The sequence below is a fragment of the Indicator indicator genome, chromosome 13 (assembly GCF_027791375.1).
Source record: "Indicator indicator isolate 239-I01 chromosome 13, UM_Iind_1.1, whole genome shotgun sequence".
NCBI lineage: Eukaryota > Metazoa > Chordata > Aves > Piciformes > Indicatoridae > Indicator > Indicator indicator.
Window position 1 is genome coordinate 27,663,066 of NC_072022.1, and position 24,192 is coordinate 27,687,257.

The 24,192-nt window shown below is 49.5% G+C and overlaps 1 protein-coding gene across 1 annotated transcript; it reads right to left on the bottom strand.

The window, feature by feature from the left end:
• Window positions 1-4,192: 4,192 nt before the first annotated feature.
• GPR149 (G protein-coupled receptor 149) lies at window positions 4,193-23,231 on the bottom strand. Its single transcript, XM_054386269.1, has 4 exons — window positions 22,257-23,231; window positions 21,129-21,321; window positions 19,975-20,372; window positions 4,193-4,765 (listed from the first exon to the last, which is right to left on the bottom strand). The coding sequence occupies exons 1-4, from the start codon at window positions 23,223-23,225 to the stop codon at window positions 4,193-4,195; spliced, it is 2,133 nt and encodes a 710-aa protein (XP_054242244.1). The 5' UTR covers window positions 23,226-23,231.
• Between the last annotated feature and the right edge of the window lie 961 nt (window positions 23,232-24,192).

Below are 24,192 nucleotides of genomic sequence, written 5' to 3' on the forward strand. Positions count from 1 at the left end.
ATTCACGGAATTATTACCCTTTCAGCAGTTAATTCATGTTCTTTTTGTTTCCCTGAATGCCATTGTGCAGCTCTAAATGCTTCTCCAGTCTCATTTTTTTTTTCTTCTGCCTTTTCTTTTTTTTTCAATATGACTTGCATTCATTTCAAAATTACCAACGTTCAGGCCTCTGAAACACAACCTCACACACTGATTCTCCAACCTCTTTTAGGTGAAAAGCTGCTTCTGTCAAAGGAAACCATTGTCCAGATGCTCAAGCCAGGGATTTGTTATTTTCTTTTCCCTTTCCCCTCAGCCAGAGCCAACCTGTGGCGAAACAGCACAGCACCACGGCAGGTGGTGCTCATGAGGGGTTGTCCAGCAAATATCTTGGGGGCTTTTTGTAGCTAGAGCCAGTTTCAGGTAGGTGGAATCTCAGCAAAATTCAGATTTCAATTTGAATAAAGAGACAAGTAAGGGACAGAGAGCAAGAGAGATACTGGAAGAGGATCTCGGATTACAGCTCTCAGTTCAGTGAGTAAATCCTGCCCCTGCCCACTAGCAGCACTGCAAGCAGCAGCACTGCAAGCAGCAGCACTGAGTCAGGGTTGGTTGTGTAAAGACTGAAGGGCTTCAAAATGAGTTTGTTTGATGGAGTGTACAACATAGAGGAGTACACAGACATGGGTACTGTAATTCTTACAGCAGCTGTTGCTGGAGTCTAGCAAAGCAGAATTTACTCTGCTCTGAGCCATCTAAATCTGCAAAATTAATTAAGAGAGAGGAACAGAACACTCAGACACTCCCCTTGGAAATCATTACAGTGATACATACCAGGAGGTGAAATCGTGTCCTAGAATCTATCCATCAGCCCCAGATCTATAAAGGTAAAATAACAGATAAGTAACATTTATTACTTCTACTGAAATTACTGTGTTTGCAGTAATATGCTGCTGTAAACTAGCTCTGCTATCAAGATGAGTACAGAAAATGTACATTTCAGCCCCTGGCTCTATCTTTTATTGTCAACAAGAGCAAGCTTTGAGGCAGTTGGGATTCCTGGCCCTGACCCTTTGCATTAATAGATTTTTTTTCTCACCTGTAACTCTGTTAAAATTACAGTGTGTGTTGGGAAGCCCTGCCCCACTGGATAGACTCTTACCAAAGATCATCTCACCGATTATTTCCCAGTTTCTTGTTTGCTATCCTCTGCATTATTCAACAAGCCACATCCTGAGAGCAGGGGGAGCCGAGGTGCTGAGTCAAGGCACATTTTCTGAGGGATGTTTTCCAGTCCTTTGCTTTGGTGTCTGAGCAGAGACGAGGACTCTTTCAAGTCCCCTTCAAACGGTCACTGACAAACACTTTGCCCTCAGGCTGTCACTAGAATACATTCAAAGGTCAGATGGGGAAAACAGCAGGAAGAAAAAAACGTTGCTTAAAAATCCTGTTATTAAAAAGGTGTTTAAATAATGAAGTCCAAGTGATAAATGAAGACCTCTAACACTTGTGTGAATAAACAAAACCAGGAACGTGCTTCTCAAACAGCAAGTTTCCTGCTGGGTTGTGCAAGAAGCTGATATCTACTCAATAATTACAACCTGGGGTTTCAGATACTTTGAATTGTTTGATGTGAGGCATTTAGAGCAAAAAAGTAATCAGACACTTGTACATTCTTGATTTTACAGATTCATTAACTGAAATCTGCCTCATTACAGCAGCAAGACAACATCTGGCAGTTAGGGCAAGTTCTGGGTCACAGCTATGCAGCATTTTTGTGTCTCCAAATTTTAACCCTCTGAAAAGATGTCCATCAGAGAGCACCACACCAGCAGGTCCAAATCTCTCCCAGGCAAGCAGGACACCAGGACAAGCTGCAGTTGGGATGGAGTGCACCCTCCATCACGACTCTGCTGCCTTTACCTGGGTTGAGCATGTAAAAGATCCTTTGTGTTCTTTGACAGGACATAAAAGCAAGATCTGGAGGCAGCAGAATGTCTGCTCCAGGTGTAGGGATAGAGAATTATTCAATAGACTCACCACTGCTGGTTCCTTCTGCTGTAGCTCCTTGTTAGACCTGCAGTGTAACAGCATCTTGGTGGAACTAAGCCTTGGGGCAATCTTTTGAGCCCTTGTGTTCACCTTGGAAAGGCACCCAGGGAAAGCACCACTTGCAGAGTGATCCATCTCCAGCACAGCCATAGCTTGGAGCTAAGCTGCTCCAGCACTGCATCACTGTCTCACCCACACAGCCCCCCAGCACCGTGCCAGGGCTGATGGATCCTGGTGAATCACAGAATGGTAGGAGTTGGAAGGGACCTCTGGAGATCATCCAGTCCAACCCCCCTGCCAGAGCAGAGTCGCCTAGAGAAGGTCACACAGGAACACGTTGAGGCAGGTTTTGAATGGCTCCAGTGATGGAGACTCCACCACCTCTCTGGGCAGCCTGCTCCAGGGCTCTGTCACCCTTCAATTAAAGAAGTTTCTCCTCATGCTTAGATGGAACTTCTGATGTTCCAGTTTGTGCCTCTTACCCTTTGTCTTGAGGGAAGCCGTCTGCTGGCTTGCATGCCTCCAGAGCAAGTGCTGAGGGCAGTATTTGGCCCTTTTGCTCTGCCTGTCCACAACACACAAAGGAATCCTAAACTGGTGCTGATTTTCCCTTGCATGTCCCTTCAGACTCCTCAATGTTTATGGCATCACACAGACCCCTGGAGATGCAATCTGTTCCTTGAAGAAGCAGTGCAATTCACAATCAAACTGCTGGAACTCCTGAGAGTGTTTAAATCTGTTTAACTGAAGTGAATGACAAACCCTCATTAAAGAGCTCTCACTCAACATGCACCAGCAGGTCAAGCACCTGCAGCATATTTGATGTAAGGCTTAAGGACTTCATTCACTGTTTTTGCCTTGCCTTGGCTGAACTTGACACAACTTAGAGTATTCACTGCCTTTAGGCTGGCTTTAGACTCAATTCTACATTCCTTATATGTCAGTAGAGAGGCACTCCTGAGGGTGATAGAAGCTGGGAGCCAACTCTGGTAGCCAGGCCACGCTCTTGAGGTTGATGTCTAAGCTCAGTCTCCAAGTTTGGCCACCACTTTCTCATCTCCTAGAGAGTCACAAATCATTTTTAACTCCCAGCTCCTGACTCAGCTCTAAAGCAGGAGGGTCCATCCAAAGAGGAGTGGTAGCAGGTTATCTATGACAGAAAAAACTGCAGCCACCTCTTGCTGTGAGCCAGTGGGACTCCTGGAGCTATCTGTAAGCTACACTCTCCTGGTTGTGCTGAGGAAAGTATCAGCTTCATGTGGGCTTTGGGGAGGAAGATGATATTATTGCAACCCTGTTCCTTGAGGAGGAAGATGATATTGCAACCCTGTGCCTTGCTTAGGGACAATAGGACATGAGGAATAATTCCATAATTCTGATGTCACAGCTCTTCAAACTCTTTCATTAATAGAGATAGAGGTCTGGATGGAGTGGCAAATGTTCTGTAAGGTTGGCAAACTTCTTAATTGGTAAAAAGATCATGGAGGGTAAAAAAGAAGGGAGGGGAGGGACTCTTCAGAGTGACTGGCATCAAATGAACCAACGTTTGTCACATTTGATCACAGAAATGTCACACTCAGGAGGTTCTCAATGCTGCACTTACAGACTGTGCATGCTTACATTTCACCACCCATACTCCAGGTGTGACTATGAGTCGTGTATGGAGCAGTAGCAAATTAAACCACTCAACATATCTCTTAATCCTCTGCTTAGTCATCTAAAGGAGCTAGGCTTGGGCTACATTGTTTTTTCAGCTCCACGCTTCAAGTCTGGCACATCACTAAGAGCAGAACTGCAAGTCACCCAAAACTGTTGCAACTTCACACCAGTGGAGCTGCTCCCTGGTTTTCCAGAGGCTCCCACAGACCACCCAGTGCCCACAAGCAACCAAAGCTGGGTTTTGAAGACTTTATTTAGGATTCCTTTCAGGCACACCTGTTCCTCAAACACACAGAGGTAGAAATCACTTGAAATTCACTAGGCAAAGCTGTAAAGCACTCCAGTGTTTGTTACCCCATCCATGTAGCATTCAAAGTTTTGATCTGTTTCACAGGGTACCCAAACAAAGTGAATCTTTGTGTCAGGCAAAACGCTAGGGAAGCTTGAGTCAAGAGGAGCAGTGCCTGCCAGAGCAGGGTGAATGTCTTAGGACAAAGGCCTTTTAATTGCTGTTGCCATCTTCTTCCCGCTGTCTGTAGGCTTTGTTCAGCACTTGGATTTCCTCCTGATAGCCAACCCCTTCCACCTGCTGCTTTTGGCTGTTCTGCCGATGGGCTTCCACGGTGTCTGGGATGGAGATGTTGATGTCGCTGTTGGGGTTGTTGGAGGGGATGAAGAGGGAGTAGGAGGCAGATTCCCCCAGGTCGCAGGACACAAACCTGTTCTCCTTGCGGGAATACCGTAGGGATGGAGACCTGACCTGGGTGGAGGACTGGCTGATGTTGCTGATGATTGACACCGTGTCCAGGGCCTCTTCATTGTCACAGATCTCCAGGACCTCCAGGTGGATTTTCACGCTGGTGTCAGCAAAGGTGTGAGGAGACTCCGCGGGGTCTGGCTCGTGCCCCACGCTTTTGGATCGATAGACTTCAATCTTCTTGGAGGTGGGAGTGATTTTGTGCCCTTCAGTGCTTACCTCGTAGGTGGAGAGGGAGAGGGTTTTCCCCGTGGGCGCCTGGAGAGACACAGTGCCCTGGAAGGCACACAGAGGGATAGCCAAGGTGCCGTCCGATCGCTGGAGAGAGGAGGAACAGCTGTAACCTAATGCTCATTTCTGAAGCAGAATCCATCAGCAAGCAGCCACTTAGGACAGTTTGTTAATGTGGGTTTTGCTTGGAAGAGACCTTGAATATCACCAAGTCCAACCTTCACCCCAGCACTGCCAGGTCACCACTAAACCATGTCCCACCACAGCCTTGAAACCCCTCCAGGGATGGGGACTGCCCTGGGCAGCCTGGACCAGGCCTTCACAGCCCTTTTGGGGAAGAAATTGCTCCTCAAGTCCAACTTAAACCTCCCCTCGGGTGACTTGAGGCCATTTCCTCTTGTCCTGTCGCTTGTTCCCTGGGAGAAGAAACCAACCCCCACCTGACTCCAGCCTCCTGTCAGGGTGTTGTAGAGCCAGAAGGTCTCCCCTCAGCCTCCTCTTCTCCAGGCTGAACACCTCCAGTTCCCTCAGCTGCTCCTTACCAGCCCTGTCCTCCAGACCCTTCCCCAGTTTCATTGGACCTGCTCCAGCCCCTCAATGTCCTTCCTGTAGTGAGGGGCCCAAAACTGAACCCAGCATTCAAGGTGTGGCGACCAGTGCACAGTACAGGGGGGGGGAAATTAAATTATCATTGTAGACTTTTCCTTGCAGAGTGTTAAAAACCTGCTATTTATGACTTTAAAGTGCAGAAAGAAGTGGTTTGTAATTGCACACTTGAGTACAAAAAGTGAAGTCCCAGGTGACTGTGACTCAGCTTATGGACACACGAGCTTGATGAGAACAGCCTATACTGAATGCTCCACCACCAGACAGCAAACACCAGCAGGCACCTTCCAAAGGCTCCTCTGAAAGTGTTTTCACCCTGCTTCAGTCAGCTGAAGATACTGACCTCCTAAAGGATACAGTGACCAAAAGGAGAAGAAGGATACCAGAGGACTGTTAGAAACCAGGACTCTGTGCTGACAACATCTCCCTCCCTTTGTTAAGTCTTAACTAAATTAGCTGCCTGAAGTTAGATGACTCAGCTACCAAGCTGAATGTTCCCAGACAACTTGGCAGATTGTATTCAAGGAACTGGTTTCTGGTGCATTTTGTTTTTCTAGTGGAAATCATGATGATTGATTGATTGATTCATTGATCCAATGGGATCAGCAGGGAATCTAGAGCAAGGATTTACAGCACCACCCCTATGATGACCAGAGGGCACATCCAGAACCTCCTGGCCAAACGCATTCCACAGCAGTTCCAGAAGCCAACCCAGGACAGCTTTTCTAGACCAAAGCTGAATTTATCAGTAGAGAAATTGTCCCACACTTGAAGGCAGAGCAGGGAATTCATCTCCCGCTCTGCAGTATGAAAGGTCATGCTCAAATCAGGAGCTGTTAGCACTTGCAACAAAAATGTTGTTTCAGAGGCTGCAGATGAATAAAGGAATCAGACAAAGGAATCACTGCCAGTGCCTGCCTGGGGAGCCAAGGACATGGCTTGCTGCTGCATGGCCTGTGCAGCTGACTCAGTGGCAGGTTGTTATCTGTTCCCTTCCACACTGCTGCGGGACGGATCCTGACTCCCTCTCATGCTATCCAGACCCTCACTTGTAACTGTGGAAGCTGGCCATGCAGTGACTCATGCTGGACAGAACAAAAGCCATGGCAGAAGGAGACAGAGAGCAAAGAAACCCCAGACTCAGGTTCTGGAAAGTCTCACAGAAAAGTGCTGTTAGCCCCCAAAAGGGAAAACTGTGTGCCTGGCTTTCTGGATAGCCAGGTAAAACTGAATTCCTTTGGGTGCAAGCTGCTATTAATGAGAGCAGAGTGTGACCTTGGTACCACTATTAAAGTTCTGGGTGTGCTCCTTATGACACACCCATGGCAATAAACAGGAATCCACCAGCAAACCAGACTTGCACTGGCACATCCTGTGGACAGGGATTTTCCCTTTCACTCCCATGGTTACCTCCAGGTCAGTGTTGTGATTTTAAGCCTTGCAAGTGCCATTTAATTCTACAGTGGGAAGGGGAAGCAATCTGAGTAAGGTGAAACAGTGGCCTGCAGTCCATCCACCCAGGTCCCTGCATCCCTCCTCTGCAGCAATTTAGCAGAGCATCCAGAGGAACAAGAGCTGTGGAAGGGGAAGGGTTAGGCTTCACTTCTGTTTCAGTGAAAACAGAGAGAGGTTCCACCTCAGCATGAAGAGGAACTTCTTCACTGTGAGCGTCACAGAGCACTGAAACAGGCTCGCCAGAGGGGTTGTGGAGTCTCCTTCTCTGGAGACATTCAAGACCCCTCTGGATGTGTTCCTCTGTGACCTGTGCTGGATTCTATGGTCCTGCTCTGGCAGGGGGGTTGGACTTGATCTCCAGAGGACCATTCCAACCCCTAACATCTGTGATCCCCTGTGCTGTCTCTGAACATCTACCCTCTCACTCTCCACAGCCTGGGCCCAAGGTGCTTCTTGGAAGGGGGTATCACCACACTGCTCTGCCCACACCCTTTGCATTTAGCAGAACCCCCCAGATTCCACAAGAAACACCCCCTGTGACCCCCCCCCCCCAACCAGTTTATGCCAGGCCTTCTCTTTCCAAAGCACTTCTGCACCAATGCTTTCAAGAAGATACAGAAAACCTAGAGGAAACCTGCAGCCCCTTGTTTCCTGGCTCAGCTTCAGAAAGCCAAGGTCTGGATGCTATCTGTGCAACACCTGCAGGAACCACAGAATCACAGAATCAAACAGCTTGGAAGAGACCTCCAAGATCATCAAGTCCAACTCATCACCCAACCCTAATTAATCAACTAGACCATGGCACTAAGTGCCTCATCCAGGCTTTTCTTAAACACCTCCAGGCATGAAGGGCTTTGTGAGCTAAAGCAAGTCCCTGTTTCTTCAACCAAAGAGCCATTCTGCAGCTTTTGTTGCTCAGCAGCTTTGGGGTGTTGGGTACACATAAAATCCTCCTTACTCCTAAATGAATACAGAAATGTTGCTGCAACTCCAGGGTTGGGTGTCTGACCAGAGCCACACAGGAAGTGTAGCACTCTCACAGACACCCCCAGCTGTCCCCAGCCTTTCTAACTCTCATCCATCCCATTCCACTTTGGAATCCATGGCAACCACACAGGACAAGGAAGCCTTGCTGCCAACCACTCTGATCCTGTGAAGAATTGTCTTTCTCAGACCTTGCTTACCCTCACCTAGGAGAGGTGAAGGAAGGATCAGACACTTACCTGCTGGAACACAGTGAATTGAAAGCTGCTCTGGTTCTCAGAGCCACCCAGAGTCCCTTTCTCTGTGTTCACACAGGAGGGTGGTGCCATGGTTTAGATAGTCATGAGGTTTAGGGTGACAGGTTGGACTCGATGATCTTTGAGGTCTCTTCCAGCCTTCTTGATTCTATGATTCTATGATTCTATGATTCTATGATTCCCTGTGCACATGCACATAGAGACACCAGACAGTTACCTTTGTACAACTGATTTCACAGAATCACAGAACTGTTTCAGTAGGAAGAGACCTCTAAGATCATTGAGTCCAACCAGCAACCCAACCCCACCATGGCCATCAAACCCTGTCCCCAAGTGCCACGGCCACAGGTTTCTGGAACACCTCCAGGGATGGGGACTCCACCACCTCCCTGGGCAGCCTGTGCCAATCCCTGACCACTCTGGCAGCAAAGAAATTTTTCCCAATCTCCGACCTAAACCTTCCCTAGCACAATTTCAGGTCATTTCCTCTCCTTCTATCACATGAGACTAGGGAGAAGAGACCAATCCCCACCTCAATGCAACCTCCTTCTATCTGTAGAGAGCCAGAAGGTCTCCCCTCAGCCTCCTCCAGGATGAACATCCCCAGCTCCCTCAGCTGCTCCTCCCCAGCCCTGTTCTCCAGACCCCTCTTCAGCTGTCTTGCCCTTCTCTGGACCTGCTCCAGCCCCTCAATGACCTTTGGGAGTGCGAGGGCCAAAACTGAACCCAGTACTCAAGGTGTAGCCTCACCAGTGCCCAGTACAGGAGCACAATCACTTCCCTGCTCCTGCTGGCCACACCACTGCTGATCCACCTGGGCACCCACTGGCTTATATTCAGCTCCTATCAACCAGCACCTCCAGGTCTTTTGCTGCTGGACAGTTTCCAACCACTCTGCCCCAAGCCTGGAGCATTCCTGGGGTTGTTGTGACCCAAGTGCAGGACCTGGCACTTTGTGAAATGTCTTAGTTTCTGGCAGGATTGTAAGGTTTCAGTTTGGAAGTGCTCAGATATTTCAATTACAAACATCATGGCATGCCCCAAACCAAAGCACTCTGTGAGGCAGCCTTGCTCTCTTTATTCTGAGGCAGCTTTAACACCACAGAATGCCTGCTGGGTTTCCTACAAGCTGCAGGCCAGCACAGAGCCAGAGCCAGATCCCTATCCCTCTGGGTCTGCCTTCTGCAGGTTTGCCTCAGAGGTTCTCAAGAGATACCCACACACATTTCATCCCTGGGGAATGCAGCAGCATCTCCAGCACTGGGGGGTTTGCTCCAGCCCCTAGAGCAGGCCCTTCCTTGCTCTGTCTGACTTTTGGTGGAATGTTTCCTTCCCTCATGCCCCACCACAGGGCACACCCCCTGTGCAGCTCCTGCTGGGATGGCTGGAGGTTGTGGTGTCTGCCAGAATCTGGGACAGGGATCTCACTGGAGGACTCCATGTCCCAGCACATGCATTTTTTAACAGGCAAAGACAAAGATTTACAATGAAATAAATCACAAATGTGCTTGTTGCTCAAGGAGTGCTGCTGCACTCTCAACAGAGACACCTCTGCATAATTGATGCAGCAAATCCTTTCATTGTAAATTAGATTATCGACTTCCCAGATGTCACAGAAGACAGAAGCAGCTGTTGTTGCTATGAGGCAAACCTTCCTCATCATCACTGCAGTTTAAGACTGGGCCACCCTGTCCTGTTCCAGCTGCTTTAGCAGACTTTGAGCTGGATTCACTGGAAGGGGCATATTAGGGAAGCTTCATCCCCTGCAGAGAGCATAACCAGGCCCATGGGAGCTGGGCAGAAAGGTTTCCACTTGGAAATGCTCAAAGCAGTGAGAAAGAGCTCACCAAGAGCCCTTGCAGTTTATGAATGATCCTACCAAGGCCATTTCTAGAAACTCTGCAGCCTTCCTTGCCTGGAAAATTAGGGTTTGATCCCAATGGCTTTTTGGAGGGAGAAGGGGAAGGTATTTTTTCAGAACTTGTGGCTTCATTTCTCCTTGCAAACTGGCAGAAACCAAATCAAAACACCCTTTTCTCTCTGGATTGCCATGAGGTAGTTATAGGTAGGTGAAATGTGAATGAAGGGGTATTAGGCTGAACCTACAGGCACAGAAAATTCCGATTTCATCACCAGCCAAAGCAGAGCTTCTCTGTCTGCATGCTGCTAAATGCCTCCCAAGGCTGCAGAGCACTGCCCCTGCTTCCCCTGAGTGTCTGCAGGAGCTGGGGAGCCATTTGCAGAGCTGAGAGCTTACAAAGAAGTCAGGAATGTGCAGCTGCAATCAGCTTTGAACCCTGCTCCTGATGCATTTACAGCTGATGTTCAGAATCATAGAATCAAAGAATGGTTTGGGTTGGAAGTGACCTCCAAAGGTGAACTAGTCCAAGCCCCCTGCAGTGAGCAGGGACATCCCCAACCAGATCAGGTTGCTCAGAGCCTTGTGGAGCCTCACCTTGAATATCTCCAGGGCTGTGGCCTCAACCAGCTCCCTGGGCAACCTGTTCCAGTGTTCCATCATGCCAAGGCCAAGAACTTGTTCCTAACATCCAGTCTAAGTCTCCTCTCATTTCAAACCATTGCTCCTCAGCCTGTCCCTGCAGGCCTTTGCAAACAGTCCCTCTGCAGCCTTCTTTTAGCCTTTCAGGTCCTGGGAGGCTGCTCTTAGGTCTGCCCTGAGCCTTCTCTCCTCCAGGCTGAACAAGCCCAGATGCCTCAGCCTGTCCCCATAGGAGAGGTGCTTCAGCCCCCCTGACCCAAAAGATGCCAAACTCTGTTCCACAAGTGATCAGGAATTTCTTCTGCTCAAGGAAGTCCAGGAAATTCTTTCAGGCTAACAATATTTCATGCACCAAACCCTTCTGCAGATTTTTTTTTTTTTTCATTTTATATGAACAGCAACTGGATTCATGCTGTAACAAGGATCTTGAACTCATGGTGCCAGTTCTCCAGTGCTTAGCACCTGCAGAGACCATCATCCAGTCTGGATAAGCAGTTCCCAGGATTTCCTGGTAATTTTTTGCTTCAGGGAGCAGATGACTGCACAGCAGGGAAAAGAAAGCATGAACAGCTCCATTCTCCAAACACAGTTATCAATTAATATTCCATCTCCTGAGAAGAGAGCTGACTGCTCCAGAAGCAGGCCCTTAGCCAGGCCAGGCTTGTTAGCAGCTGAAATCACAGATAACCTCTTCACAGCTCCATGACCTGAGCTGTGGTTCACCTCACTCACAGCTCAGTTTGATTCTAAAGACAAGAAATTGCTGCTGCAGTGTGGTAAACGTCATTAAAATGGCTTTAAAAAGGTCAGCTGGGGGAAGAAAGGAGATGCTGGAGAGCCTGAATTTTTACATGATCCAGGGGAAAAGGAAAATCTGTTTGGAGGATACTGCAGTGCACCCATGTTAGGAGCTACCCTCCCAGCCTGTGAATTCAGACACTGAGACTCTGAACTAGCTGCCCAGAGATGGCTGTCTGGGGCCACCAGAGGTGCCAGAGAGGATTCAGCATATCCTCAAAAAACTTCCAAATGTAGCAGAGGGCTTATAGGAGACCTCCTGAGGCAGCAGCTGGAGGCTACATGGGGCATCCTAAGGTTTCTCACCTGGTTCCAGATGCCTGCGTCTGGGCAAGAGACTTGAGCAGAAGATAATCAGAGAGTCACAGAATTGTTGGGGTTGGAAAAGACCTCTCATTGAATCCAACCATCAGCCTAACACCACTGTGACCATCAAACCCTGTCCCCAAGTGCCATGGCCACACATTGCTTGAACACTCCACCACCTCCCTGGGCAGCCTGTTCCAATCCTGACCACTCTTGCAGCAAAGAAATTTTTCCTAATCTCCAACCTAAACCTCCCCTGGCACAATTTCAGGCCATTTCCTCTCCTTCTATCACCCGAGACTAGGGAGGAGACCTACCCCCATCTCACTCCAAACTTTCAGGGAGCTGTAAAGATCAATGAGATTTCCCCTCAGCCTCCTTTTCTCCAGATTAAACACCCCCAGCTCCCTCAGCTGCTCCTCCCCAGCCCTGTTCTCCAGACCCTTCCCCAGCTTTGTTGCCCTTCTCTGGACATGCTCCAGCACCTCAGTGACTTTCTTGCAGTGAGAGGCTCTCACAACTCCTAACTTCCAAATGCCCTGCCATAAACCAGAGAGGTGTAACATCTGTGTTACAGAGAAGCAGAGCTCAGCCCAGGGCATGGATCTTGCCTCTTGTAGGAGAGCTGTGGTGTGAGGTCCCAGAGCGGAGAGCGATTCTCCAAAGGCTGTGGAACAACCTGGTGGCAGAGCTGGGAACAGGCAGCAGGTCTTGCTGTGTTCCAGTCCAACAGCAGTCCCCTGGGCCCTGCTGCCTTCCCAAACAGAAATATCAGCAATCTAAAGAAAGCTCTAATGAGTTTGCATTCCTAATTACTGTGGTGGAATACAGCTCTAGCTGAAAAGGTCTGTTTTTAGCATGTTTCCAGTAAGGATCCTGACTTTTCCTTCCAGTGACAATGTGTCTTCTGTCTCTTTTAAAACAGAGGCTTAGTCTTCCACTTCCCTGAAAATAAAAATTAGCTGCAGCAAAATTAATTACTGCAATGGTTTGCCCTTTGAGAGGTTGACTGCAGTAAATTTAGAGCTAATAGGGTATGACAAGAATAGAGAAGCTCACTTCAGATGACCTGAAAACTAGGATCTGTCATTGGCCTGCCAGACATGGACAGACCTGGAGTGGGAGTGAAGGAGCAAGAGGAAGTGCAAGAGAAGCAGCTAAGAGAAGAATCACAAAAATCACAGAATGGGAGGGCTTGGGAGGGACCTCTGGTGATGATCAAGTCCAGCTCCCTGCCAAAGAAGGTTCACCTAGAGAAGGTCACACAGGAAAATGTCCAGGTGGCTTTTGAATGTCTGCAGCACCTGGACAGCAGAGGTGCTGTCCTCAGCTGTCTGGGGCTGAAGTCATTGGGCTCCACAGAAAGCCCTTTAATGTTCCACAAATAAACCTCTGGCCCCTTCAGTGCCCTCTGCACTCTGGGACAGCAGCTCACAAGGCTCCTGGCTCTCAAGTCACTCAGATGGCTCCAGGGTTGTCCTTACTGCTGGGCTTGATGGGCATCACCTGCCACGAGCTTCACTTTGCTGCCTGTGTTCACTGCTGTCCTCCAGAAGTCTCTGCACCTATTTATGCTAAAACCATGACAGTCTATATTTTCCTGCAGAGATTTGCTGTCTCAGATTTGTTACATTTAGTCTTTTGGAGGGAAAGGCTGATGTAACAAGATCAGTGTGATACTGGGGTCATGGTCAGTGTGGTATTGATTTTGTTTGTGCCTTTGGTCTCTCAGGAAACGCACATTGATACCAAGCTGTGGCAGCTCTTTGCAGGACTGCCTCTGTAAGAGCCTCTGACACTCAGTGCCTGTGGTCAGCTCCACAAACCTTCCTTATCCTCCTCACTTCTCCACAGCCCAGCTTCTTCTTTCTTTTCCCCATTTCCATGGATGCTGGTATCCAGCATTCAGAAAAACCTCTTTAAGTGGCAGATCTGAGCCTGACTGAAGCAGCAGCCTCAGGGAGCAAGCTGCTTCACATGGGGGTGCCAGCAGGAAGGCAGCACTCTAGGAGCTCCCTTACATTCACCCTTGTCCTCCTGGGGAAGGTTTCTGCTCTCAGTATTGCTCCTGGTCATGTAATTGAAGCCAGCCACAGTTTGACTGCGAGCAGAGCCAGTGAGCACTGCAAGGACCACACCACTTTGTCCTCCTGGGAGCAAAGTTAGGAGGTGATGCTGAAAGGCTACATCCCCTGCAGGAAGAACCCAGGCAGAACACCACAAACTGCCTGGGTACAGCTGTGTAGGCCTGAGGAAAGCAGAGACAACCTGCAAGCCCATTGGTAACTCAGCTTCTGCTCTGCCTGGTGTTTACTGAAGTGTTTATGATGTTAAGGAGAAAGATGCTGTGTACTGACCATGGCTAAACCACCTCCCAGCTGCAGACATGCAGGGCTGGCTCCTTCCAGGTGTAAGCATTTACACAGCCTCCCCCTACTGCTCTTTGCAGGGCATATAGATAGTTGTGTACAGAGAGCCTCTTGAAAGAGTTCATTTGAGGCAACCCAGAGATGAGGTATCAAGCTGAAGGAGAAATAATCAGAAAGCCTCTAACATACACCAAGCCTGGGAGATTTCTGTGGCCTGAAGGCACTCAAGGCAGGAAAAAAAAATAGATGACACATTTACACTCAGTCTCTTTAGGCAAGGGAGGTGGACTGGGATTTCAGAAGCTGTTAGAGGGATCTTTCAAAGCTGCAGCTGTGCAGGAGTTGGAAATGACAAGGGCCATTTTTCTCTCCCTCTCAATTACAGCTGGTCTGTATAGGTATTAAATAAACCCCACTGCCTCCTTCTCCTTCGGTGCCACTTTTATTCCTGAGAAATCACTTTGATGGAGAAACTCTTCACTCACAGGGCAGAGGATGAGAAGCCAAGCAGCTACAACATCATTACTATCACTCCAAGGCAGTGCCACAGCTTCAACAGCCAATCAAGGCCATCACAGATATTGTCTGGCATACTGCTCTTCAAAAAGCTAAATCAAAGTCACCACTTCCTTGCTGGCTGTTTATTTAAAGCCTGAACATAACAGGAAAAAAATTATTCCTGCTTTCACAACACAAATTAAAATGGGCAGCCTTCTGCAGGCGTCACTTGTTGCTCAAAGGGGTTACAAAAAGAGGCTTAAGATACTTCCTATCCCTTGTTTCCCTGAATCTCATTAGGAAAGTGAGCAGTGAGGCCAGCTGGCATGTGCCACTCCTCCTGGTGTCAGTCCTGCTGACAGTGCCCTTCCTGGGAGCACTGAGCTGGCTGCTGGCATCAAACATACCAATCCCAGCAGTATTTCATGCAGACTGTGACAAAGCCCCCCCCAAACCTCGTGGGATATTCACCTGACTGCAAGCTGGATGCTTAGACTTGGGGTGCTGGGATCAGAGCACCACAGACCAATTTCAGTCAAATGTGGTTGGATTTTCTTTGCCATTCTGATGAAGTTTGAGTGGCTGACAGTAACCAACCCACTCCAGCCAGCCTCAGTTTCTTGCCTGAGCTAAGAGGTCAGTCTGCTGGGCAGAGCTGTACCTCCTAACACTGTTCCAGCATCACACCTCTGCTTGCCATCAGCCTGTACTCTCACCCCTGGGACAGCCTGTGAAGAAGCTGTCCAGGAGCTATACCTCTCCAGGACTGTGTCTTGAGCTAGGAGATCCTTACACCTTCATCCCACTGTGCAAATCAGGTAACTTTAAAATCAGCCAAGACAAAGTCATATTCACAAAGATCCAGCTGCAGATGCTGAATTTCAGACCCCAGAGTCCTCACTGCTGGCCAGTTGCCCTTCAGCTGAAATCAGAGAATCACAGAATGGTCTGGGATGGAAGGGACCTCCAAAGCTCATCCAGTCCAACCCCCCTGCACTCAGCAGGGACATCCCCAACTAGATCAGGTTGCCCAGAGCCCTGTTGAGCCGCACCTTGAATATCTCCAGGGATGGGGCCCCAGTCACCTCCTCAGACAACCTGTTCCAGTGTTCCACTGCCCTCATGGTAAAGCACTTGTTCCTAACATCCAATCTCAATCTGCTCTTGTCCAGTTTCTTTTGCCAAGGTGGCTGACCAGGTTTTCGCTTTCACACTTCAGCTCTTCAGAGTGCAGCTGAATGCTTTGGATGCACCAGAACACCAGACACTGTCTGCAGCTGCACCTGACCCAACACAGAGGCAAGCAATTCCATCCAGCAAGATGACCACAACCACCTACCACCTCTGAGCAGATGCTGCTGGAGCTGCAGAGCTGTGAGCAAAGGGGACAGGCTGGTTTTGTAGGGCAGAAACACAACAGGGCACACCTCCAGAGCACACTGTGTGGTTCAGCCTCTTGGCTTCCATTAGTGCTAATGGGAAAAACACAGCCATGGCCCTGCCCTCAGCATGCAGCCCTGGGAGGATATTTTTTTTGCCTGTAAACACAGCCATTTGGTACACAGCCTTGCACTGCACTCAGCATTCCCACCTCTGCCTTCCTTTCAGCAGCACAGCCCCTGCCATGTGCTAGCTCTGCAGCCAGGCAAGATTTATGGCAGCTTGATTTTTTTTTGCACTCGCTGTTCCCCAGGTGGAAAGAGAGGCAAACCCACAGCTTTTAGGTGAATACATTTACTGGGAAGTGCTAAAGAAAGAACAAAATGGACCTGCCATGGTTGGAAGGGGCTTGGGTGACATTTTTCACCTCTTCACAAGTAGGAAGCTGAGTCAGTCCAAGTCTTATCACATGCAAACCAGAATTAAAGAAATATTATGTCCTTGCTAATGCTTTACACTTCTGATGCCATGTGGCACCTTCCACTTGCTTCTCAGTCACAGAGAGCCATGCTGTGATGTCCCCCTCCAGCTGCCAGCAGGTTTTGTTCTGCTGAAGTGATTGTGCTGCCACTTGCAGTACTCCTACAGCAGAGCCATATTCAGGCTCTGGCTAGGGAAAGAAAAGAGGACATAAAGAGAGGCCACACAAGAGCCAAAGAGACTGTTGCATGTCTCCAGGACTGTGACACAGGATGAATAAAGCATTTCCAAGAGGAGTTCCATGGATGGAGTTGCTCAGTAGCCTGAGAGAGCAGCAGAAACTTCCCTCTCCCCCCTGGCACCTCCTCTGGTACATATCCTCTCTCCTGAGGCACAGAGAGGATCTGACAGCTCCCATCTCCACACCAGCTCTGGCTGCCCTTCAGCCCCAGCACTGAACTCCTGACAGGGAAACTCTCCAAGTCTGCCTCAGGCTCAGCTTCATCTGCTCAGACATCTCTTCCTACTCCACCCAACAGACTGCCAGCCAGTACAACAGAAAAAGTAACAAGCAACCACTGCATCTCTGCTGGCCTTTTGTGACCTTGGTGTTGGGCTGCTTCCAAAAAGCAAAGAAAAAACAGTCTCTAACCAGGCAGCTGGCAGCAGGATGGTCAGCAGCAGCACTCTGCAGGGGGAGAGGAGCTGCCTGTGGAACTCAACCCTCAGCTCCTGATGTAACCCAACTTTCTTCAGCCCTCAGTGGGAGCAGCAGTGTCTATGACCAGGCAGGGGAGCAGCTCATTTCCATCAGATTAGGTCAATTCTTTTTGATTGTAAAAAGGTGCAGAGAACTTTGCTGCTGCTGCAGGCAGAGCTGGTAACAGGTGTACTGCAAGGTGGTCAGAAGGGCAAACACAGTCTGCACCTATGGATGCTGAAGGAAATGAAAACAAGAGAATGGTTTCATACCCTGCTCTTGTGGTCCATTTTTTTGTCTGGTCTGTTAAAAGCTTGGAGAGCAGCCACTGTCCAGTCACTCCAACAGGCTAACAGCACAAGACTGGCTGAGGAAGTGGAATAAATTAGTAGCCACTTAAGAAAATAATTAATTAATGCTATGTAGCTAATTAGAGACTCCTCAAAGAAGAAGGCTAGAAAAAGAAGGTGATTTTTTCTTGACTTGCATTGCAGCAGCTCTCTCTCTGCCCACTTTTCAACAAGCAGAAGGACTGAGATGATGTTTTTCTCAGGCTCTCAGGCTGAGCACCTCCTTTGCCATGCTGAAATGCAGCATGTAAGGGACACACTTAGCAGATGTGGCTGCTGTGCCTCCTGTCCTCTAAGCTCTGCTCACTGAAAGGAAGGCTGGAAGCACTCTGCTAAGAACACCTCCATTTCTTTCTGTGATGGAGCATTTGTAGTCCGAACATGCTGGAGATGAGGCAGCTTTGTCCTGCTGGGATAATCATCCATTGCTTCATAAGGTTTGCTACCTTCTCCCCAGCTGCCTACTTGACTGACAAATTAAGTATAAACAGCATAAAGAACATAAATGCTAAGCAAAGACTCTTTATTTACCAAAGGTGAGATATGGTGAGTGATGAAGAGGAAGTGACTTTTCTCAGATGCCTGGGGACTCCCAGACAGAATAAATAAACAAGGTGGCTTGCAACTTACTTCATGGGTGGCCCAAACTGATCTTTCACCCAACACATGTTTGAAAAATGCATTTCAGTTATTTTTTTGCTGGAGTTTTCATGCTTGCTGGAGTTTTCTGTTCTGCCCTTTTCCAGCAGCAAAACAAATGTCAGCACTGTGAAGCTGTGGAAGCTCCTGCTGAATGTCACAAACAGCCCAGATCTGCAGCTCACAAGCCTTTAACTTTCAGACCACAGGAGCCTGGCAGCTGCACACTGGGTTATCACTCGGAAAATGCCAGGAGGGGATGAATTAGAAATCCTTGCAATGCAAGCAGGGAAGATGCAGGTCAAAAAGTGACTTCTAGAACCCTAAGGCAAATGAATCCATCCACATGTGGTCAGTGTCAGCAGCTTCACAAAGATATGGTGGTGCCTGGTAGTCACAGCCTGACAGTGTGAGAAGGCAGCCACAGGAGGTGGGAAAAGGCATTTTTTTTAATCGTTTTTTTTTTTTTAAACTTCAGACATCATCTGGAAACTACAGCAAGAAGAACCATTATTCAGAAGGAACCTAGTGATACACTGACTTAAAGAAGCATGCTGTACGTGGCACACAAGGGGTTAGCAAGAAGTGGGAGATTAAAATCAGCCTGAGCCATCATTTACTCTTGGCCACAGAGCAGTTTCTCACTGCACACTGCACCAGAGCCAGCATTTGCTTTCTCATGCAAGGGAAGATCAGTCAAATTTGAAACAGCAAACAAATTCCTACTTGACACAAAGGATAAACTCATGTTTGTCAGAGGGAGAGAGGATTCCCTCCTTTAGAGAGAAAATACATCTCACCTGGCTTACCTCTCATATGTCAAAGGTTGACAGCAAGTTGATATGCCTGGAAGTCAGCCCTGCTTGGAGCAGGAGGTTATGTTAGGTGACTTGCAGAGGTCCTTTCCAACCTAAAGCCTTCTGCACCCCTTGTTTTGTGGGCTTCATAGAAGCTCTGACCTCACTCCCACCCAATGTAACACCAAATGTCTGCTGAATCCCACAGAACACAGCCAGACCCTCAGAGCTCAGCCAGCCAGACTGCCTTTGGCTTCTGACTTCATTGTGCCCCGAATTCCTGCCTTCTGCATCACCTCAGGGCCGTAACAATGTGTGTCATAGCAGAACCAGAACTCTCCAAGCAGCAGAAATCAGTGACCCTGTGCTTCTTGATATGTCACTTTCAGCATGACAAGGAACAGGCCAACAAGCACCCTGACCTTGGAATAGACCAAGGGCTGGAACCCCTCTGCTGTGAGGCCAGGCTGAGAGAGTTTGGGTGGTTCAGCCTGGAGAAAATAAGGCTCTGGGGAGAAGATCTGGTGGCCTTTTGGGACTTAAAGTCACAAAGCTGAGGTGGACCTTTGAGCAGAGCTTATTGTGACAGGACAAGGTGTGATGGTTTTAACTAAAAGAGGGAGATTCAGACCTGAGAGAAGAAAGAAATGTGGTGAGACCCTGGTCCAGGTTGCCCAGAAGGGGTCGGTAGTTGCCCCATCCCTGGAAGCATTCCAGGTCAGGTTGTTTGGGACTGTAAGCAACCTCCTCCAGTTGAAGATGTCCCTGCTGACTGGACTGTATGAGCTTGAAAAGTCCCTTCCCACCCAAAGCAGTGTGTGATTCTATAATTAAGAAGACAAGTGATAAATTATTGCAGGATAGGAATCTGCAAATCACAGAATCACAGAATGGTGAGGGACCTCTGGAAATCAAGTCTAACCCCCCTGCCAAGGCAGAGTCACCTAGGGCAGGTCACACAGGAACACATCCAGATGGGTCTTGAAAGTCTCCAGAGAAGAAGTTGTGGAATTGTGGAAACATACACAATGCTAAGTATGATTTTTGGTCAAAGACACTACACCACCACTACGACCAGGAGTAATTCCAATGTCAGCAAAACCTGCTCTCATATTCTGCTGAGGGAATTGTTCTATCAGGGAAAAAAAGGGAAAAAAATGGCAAATCCGTCCTTTACCTGCCGCGGGGTCCTCTCGGATTTGCTCCTGCACCACTCCCAGTCGGTGAGCTGGGGCTGGGGGCTCTCTTCATGGGACAGACGCCTCTCGGCCCCCTCCCCGCGGCCGTTCTGGCTCCGCTCCGGGGGCTCCTGGGCGGCGGGGCCGCTGTCCAGTGCCGTGGTGCTGAAGTCGTCAGGGCCGCCCTGGGAGCTGTCCTCCGCCGCCCTGGTGCCGGGAGCGGGCACGGAGCAGCTCCCTCGCCGAGCTTCCTGGGAGTTGTTGCAGCCGCAGCTCAACAGGTTGTGACGGGAGGCAGATCCACCATCGCCGTGGCGGTGGTGGTTTTCCTGGGAGATCTTGTAGATGCCATAGCCTCGCTGGAAAGACAGGTTGAATTCGAACGCCCTGCGTTTGGCTGAGCAGAGAGGGAATGAATGTTGTATGAAGAGTCAAACCCAAGAAGAAATAAGGAGTGACAGTGGAAAAGGCATTCTAAACCATGGAATGAATTATTCAACTGCTACTAGAAACAGACAATCTTTTAGCCATAGAAAGAATGAACTGTTGAGAAAAAAGCATCCCCACAGTAAGCTATTATACTGCCTTTTCCTCCCCCTTTTTTTTCCTCCCCTCCCCCCCCCCCCCTTCTATTTTACTCTAAATTTGTGTAGGAGTTCCTCAGCATGAACACACTGAGATACAGACCCCTCCCACGGAGCATGCCCTTCATTCTTCACTCACTCTTGCCACTCTGATTCCTGGTGAGTAGTTTGTGTACAAACCACAGCTCCTCCTCTTCTCACACTGAGCACAGCATTTCCCCCATGACATTAATCATGCTCAGCAGGTTTCGTGGGGCTGATTAGCAGAAGTCAGCGGTTGGAAGGTACATCTTTCCCAGGACAGGATAGGAGGGCAAAACTAGGACTGAGTGCCTCAGACTCTGCAGAAAGACCTGGCTGTGACCTGGGAGAAAATCAGCCAAGATTCTGTGCCTCACCATCCCCACCCAGCTGCCTCACATGACTGTGTTGCCATGTATTGCTCTGATGAATGCCTCTGTGGTTCAGAGGGACAGTTTCAAGAAGGATAGAATACTGTCACTGTCACTAACCCCCTCTCCTCTTTACAACACAACATGCTCCTGCTGTGTGCCACCTCCCACACTTACTTTTGAGCTCTTCTGAGGACATCACATAGGAATTCCTCCTGCAGTTAATGATGCAGCCACAGGGCAGGTGAAGCCAGTGCTCAGACAGGACAAACACCGGGGTGACCGTGGCAGCCAGCAGAGTCAGCAGGAAGCTGAGTGTCTCGAAGGAGAGGCTTGGGACACCTGTGATGTGCTGGATGACCATTTGGATCTGAAAGGTTTGAAGTGTAAATCACTGCAGGCACATGAGAGACTTCCAGGAACAAAGAGGGCATCTCACCAGGAGTATGGCACGAGGAAAAGATACAGGTGGTCATTCTTGTGTGCTCAGCCTCACAGTTTAGTTGCTAACAGAGTGGAGAAAATACACTGCCAGAGCCTCCTCGTTCTGTGTTTCTCAGACCCCCCTCACTTCAGCACAACATTATTCAAACAAGCACCTCCCAAGCCAAGCAACTCAAAGAGCCTGCTGGCTCTGTGCCTCCTGCATGGTGCCAGGGAAGCCAACCTGAGGGGGGTGCAGGAGAGAACCTGCCCTGCCCTGGGCTGTGCTGCAGATGCTCTGTAATGCTCCTTCTCATGACAGCAGCTCAGGGAACAGGTCTGCACCCACCCCAGGTCTGCTGCCCCAGAGCCACATCCTCTCCTCAGCAGACTCCTACCTGATTACACATGGATGTACCTCCTCCCAGACATACTGGTGCCTGCACGTGGCCAGCACTGCCTCCTTTCCTCCCAATGTCACAGAGCTTACAAACAGGCAGCAAAGCTCCTTTTTTTCCCTAACAAACTCCTCTTTTTTAACCAGGCTGGCAAAAGACACAACTCCAGCCACAAGGAGAGGCAGAAAACACAGTCCCCAGGTGCTTACAACTGCCTGCCAGAGTTGGTAACACAGAAGGGTGGACCTGGCCATCACTGCACTCAAGTGACGTGCTGCCAGAGTAAGATCCTACTGAGCTGGGCTCTGGCAAAGCTGCTGACAGTTCAGCTCATGTCATGACACAGACCTGCTGCAAAGGACTTTGCTGGCACAAGCAGCACTACAAGGCACAAGTGCTACAGCTGCTGTTCATGCCCCAAAGCACAGCACCCCAGCTGACCCCCCCATTCACCAGCAGGAAGTAAAGCAAGCTGACACTTTACCATCATTGGGAGCCAGAGAATTACTTTTGTCAAGGCAAGAATCAGTGAGAAGCGTTTCTGGGCAAAGCCCACGGAGAGGCTCCTGCTCTGCATGCTCCTCAGGCAGCAAGGCTCCAGTGCCCTACTCTCAGCCACACCTTGCCCACAGACTGCCTCAGAGCCTGGACATGGGCTTGGGAACTGCCTCAGTGTCTGCTCCACAGGGTCGAGCAGTGACAGAGATGGGGTAGCAGAGCTGCAGCCTGCAGGAGTCCCTGGGGTGATGCAGCCTCGAGAGATTTCCTGGTACTCAAGGTGCAGCAGCTGTTGCTCATCTGAGCACAAGAGCTGGTAAGTCAGAGGAACAGAGAGCACTGTGAGGAGGCAGAAGCACAGTGAGTAGACAATAAATAAAAACAAGATGTAGGAACTGGCACAGTTGGTGAAGCAGCCCCAGGAGGTGGGGATGTAGCTGCCCCAGCCACAGAGAGGCAAAATGCAGATCAGCAAACTGAGAATCCAGATGGTAAGGATGGCCTGGACCATGCTCACCCCTCGCTTGGAAGCACTGCAGCTCCTTTTCTCAGGTTTGTTGATGGTGTAGAAGTTGTAAGAAACTATAAGAGACCCTTTCAGGTTGCTGGAAATGCCCTGGAATAAATATATCAGGGCTGAGGTGGTGCAGAGAGGCTGGGGGAGGACATCACTTGACCACTGAGTGAGCATGAAAATAATGACTGGCACGATGCTGATCAAGTCATCTATGGACAGCGAGGTGACGATCATCGACAGCGTGCTTTTGGTCTGCATCCTCAGCAGGCAAAAGAGGGAATAGATGCTGCCCAGGAGTGCTGTGGATGCCATGATCAAAGTCAGGCAGAACAGGAAGACATTCAAAGTTCCCTGCTCACCAGGCTTGTCCATGCTGCTGGGATTTTCAGCAAGGAAGCTCGTCCCATTCCGTGACAAATTCCCGGGCGTTACCGGCATTGTCCTTGGCAATTCTTTTCCCACAGCCTTCTCACTGACTCTGCAAGTTTTGCCCGGCTGGAACCAGAACTGTTAGCTCCACATCACAAGTTTCTTTGTTTTCCTAGACTCTCTTCTGCGGTGCCTGAGGAAGAAACAGTCAGGTGGAAGCACCCTTGATGACCAGAACAAGTCATGCTCTCGAAAAATCAGGCAACAATGAAGTCTCAAAGGTGCAGACAAAACGCAGCTCTCCACGCTCCTGCCGGAGCTGGCTCTGGTGGTAAGCCCACGGCGCTCACGCTGACATCCACCAGGCACGCAGGTGTTCAGCTGGACCCAGGCAGGACATCAGGAGCGTTCAGGCTTTAGTAGCTCAGCGAGAAACATAGTAGGAAGGAGAGGCTGTTGGATTCACGCTGCGCTGTTCGGAGCTGCAGGAGGGAGGAGCCAGAGGCAAGCAGGGGAGCAGAGCAGGGGAGTGAGTGTCTCCTCAGACCGAGATGGATCAGAAGACTGAAGCAGTGTCCCTGCTAAGCCACTCCTCCGATGCTGACACTGGAATCCAATGCAAACACCCAGCTCTGATGTCAGCCGCAAATGTCACTCCCGTAAATCCCAGGACTGCTCCAGGCTGTGCGCCACGACCTCCCTTCCCACTTTCCTCCCTTCCCAATTCTGTGCTCCCAGCTCAGCCAAGGGGAAAGCCGCAAGAGCCTTTTGTGAGGATGGAAGGAGGCGGGCGGGGGGAATCTGCTCTGCCTTTGTGTTGCTGTTCCCACCACACGTGTGTCTGTGTAGGTGCACCCACGGGCGCATGGATGATCAGTCAGAGCCAACCCTTCACCAGTGACAGGTAACTGCTGTGCCAGCCAGGAGCTCCCTGCCCAGGTGGGACCTCAGCTCACCATGTGGCTTTACCAAACTTTCATTCCCTGCATGATTCAAACCTGAGCTGCACCAAGTGCTGACTGCTCTGGCTGAACAC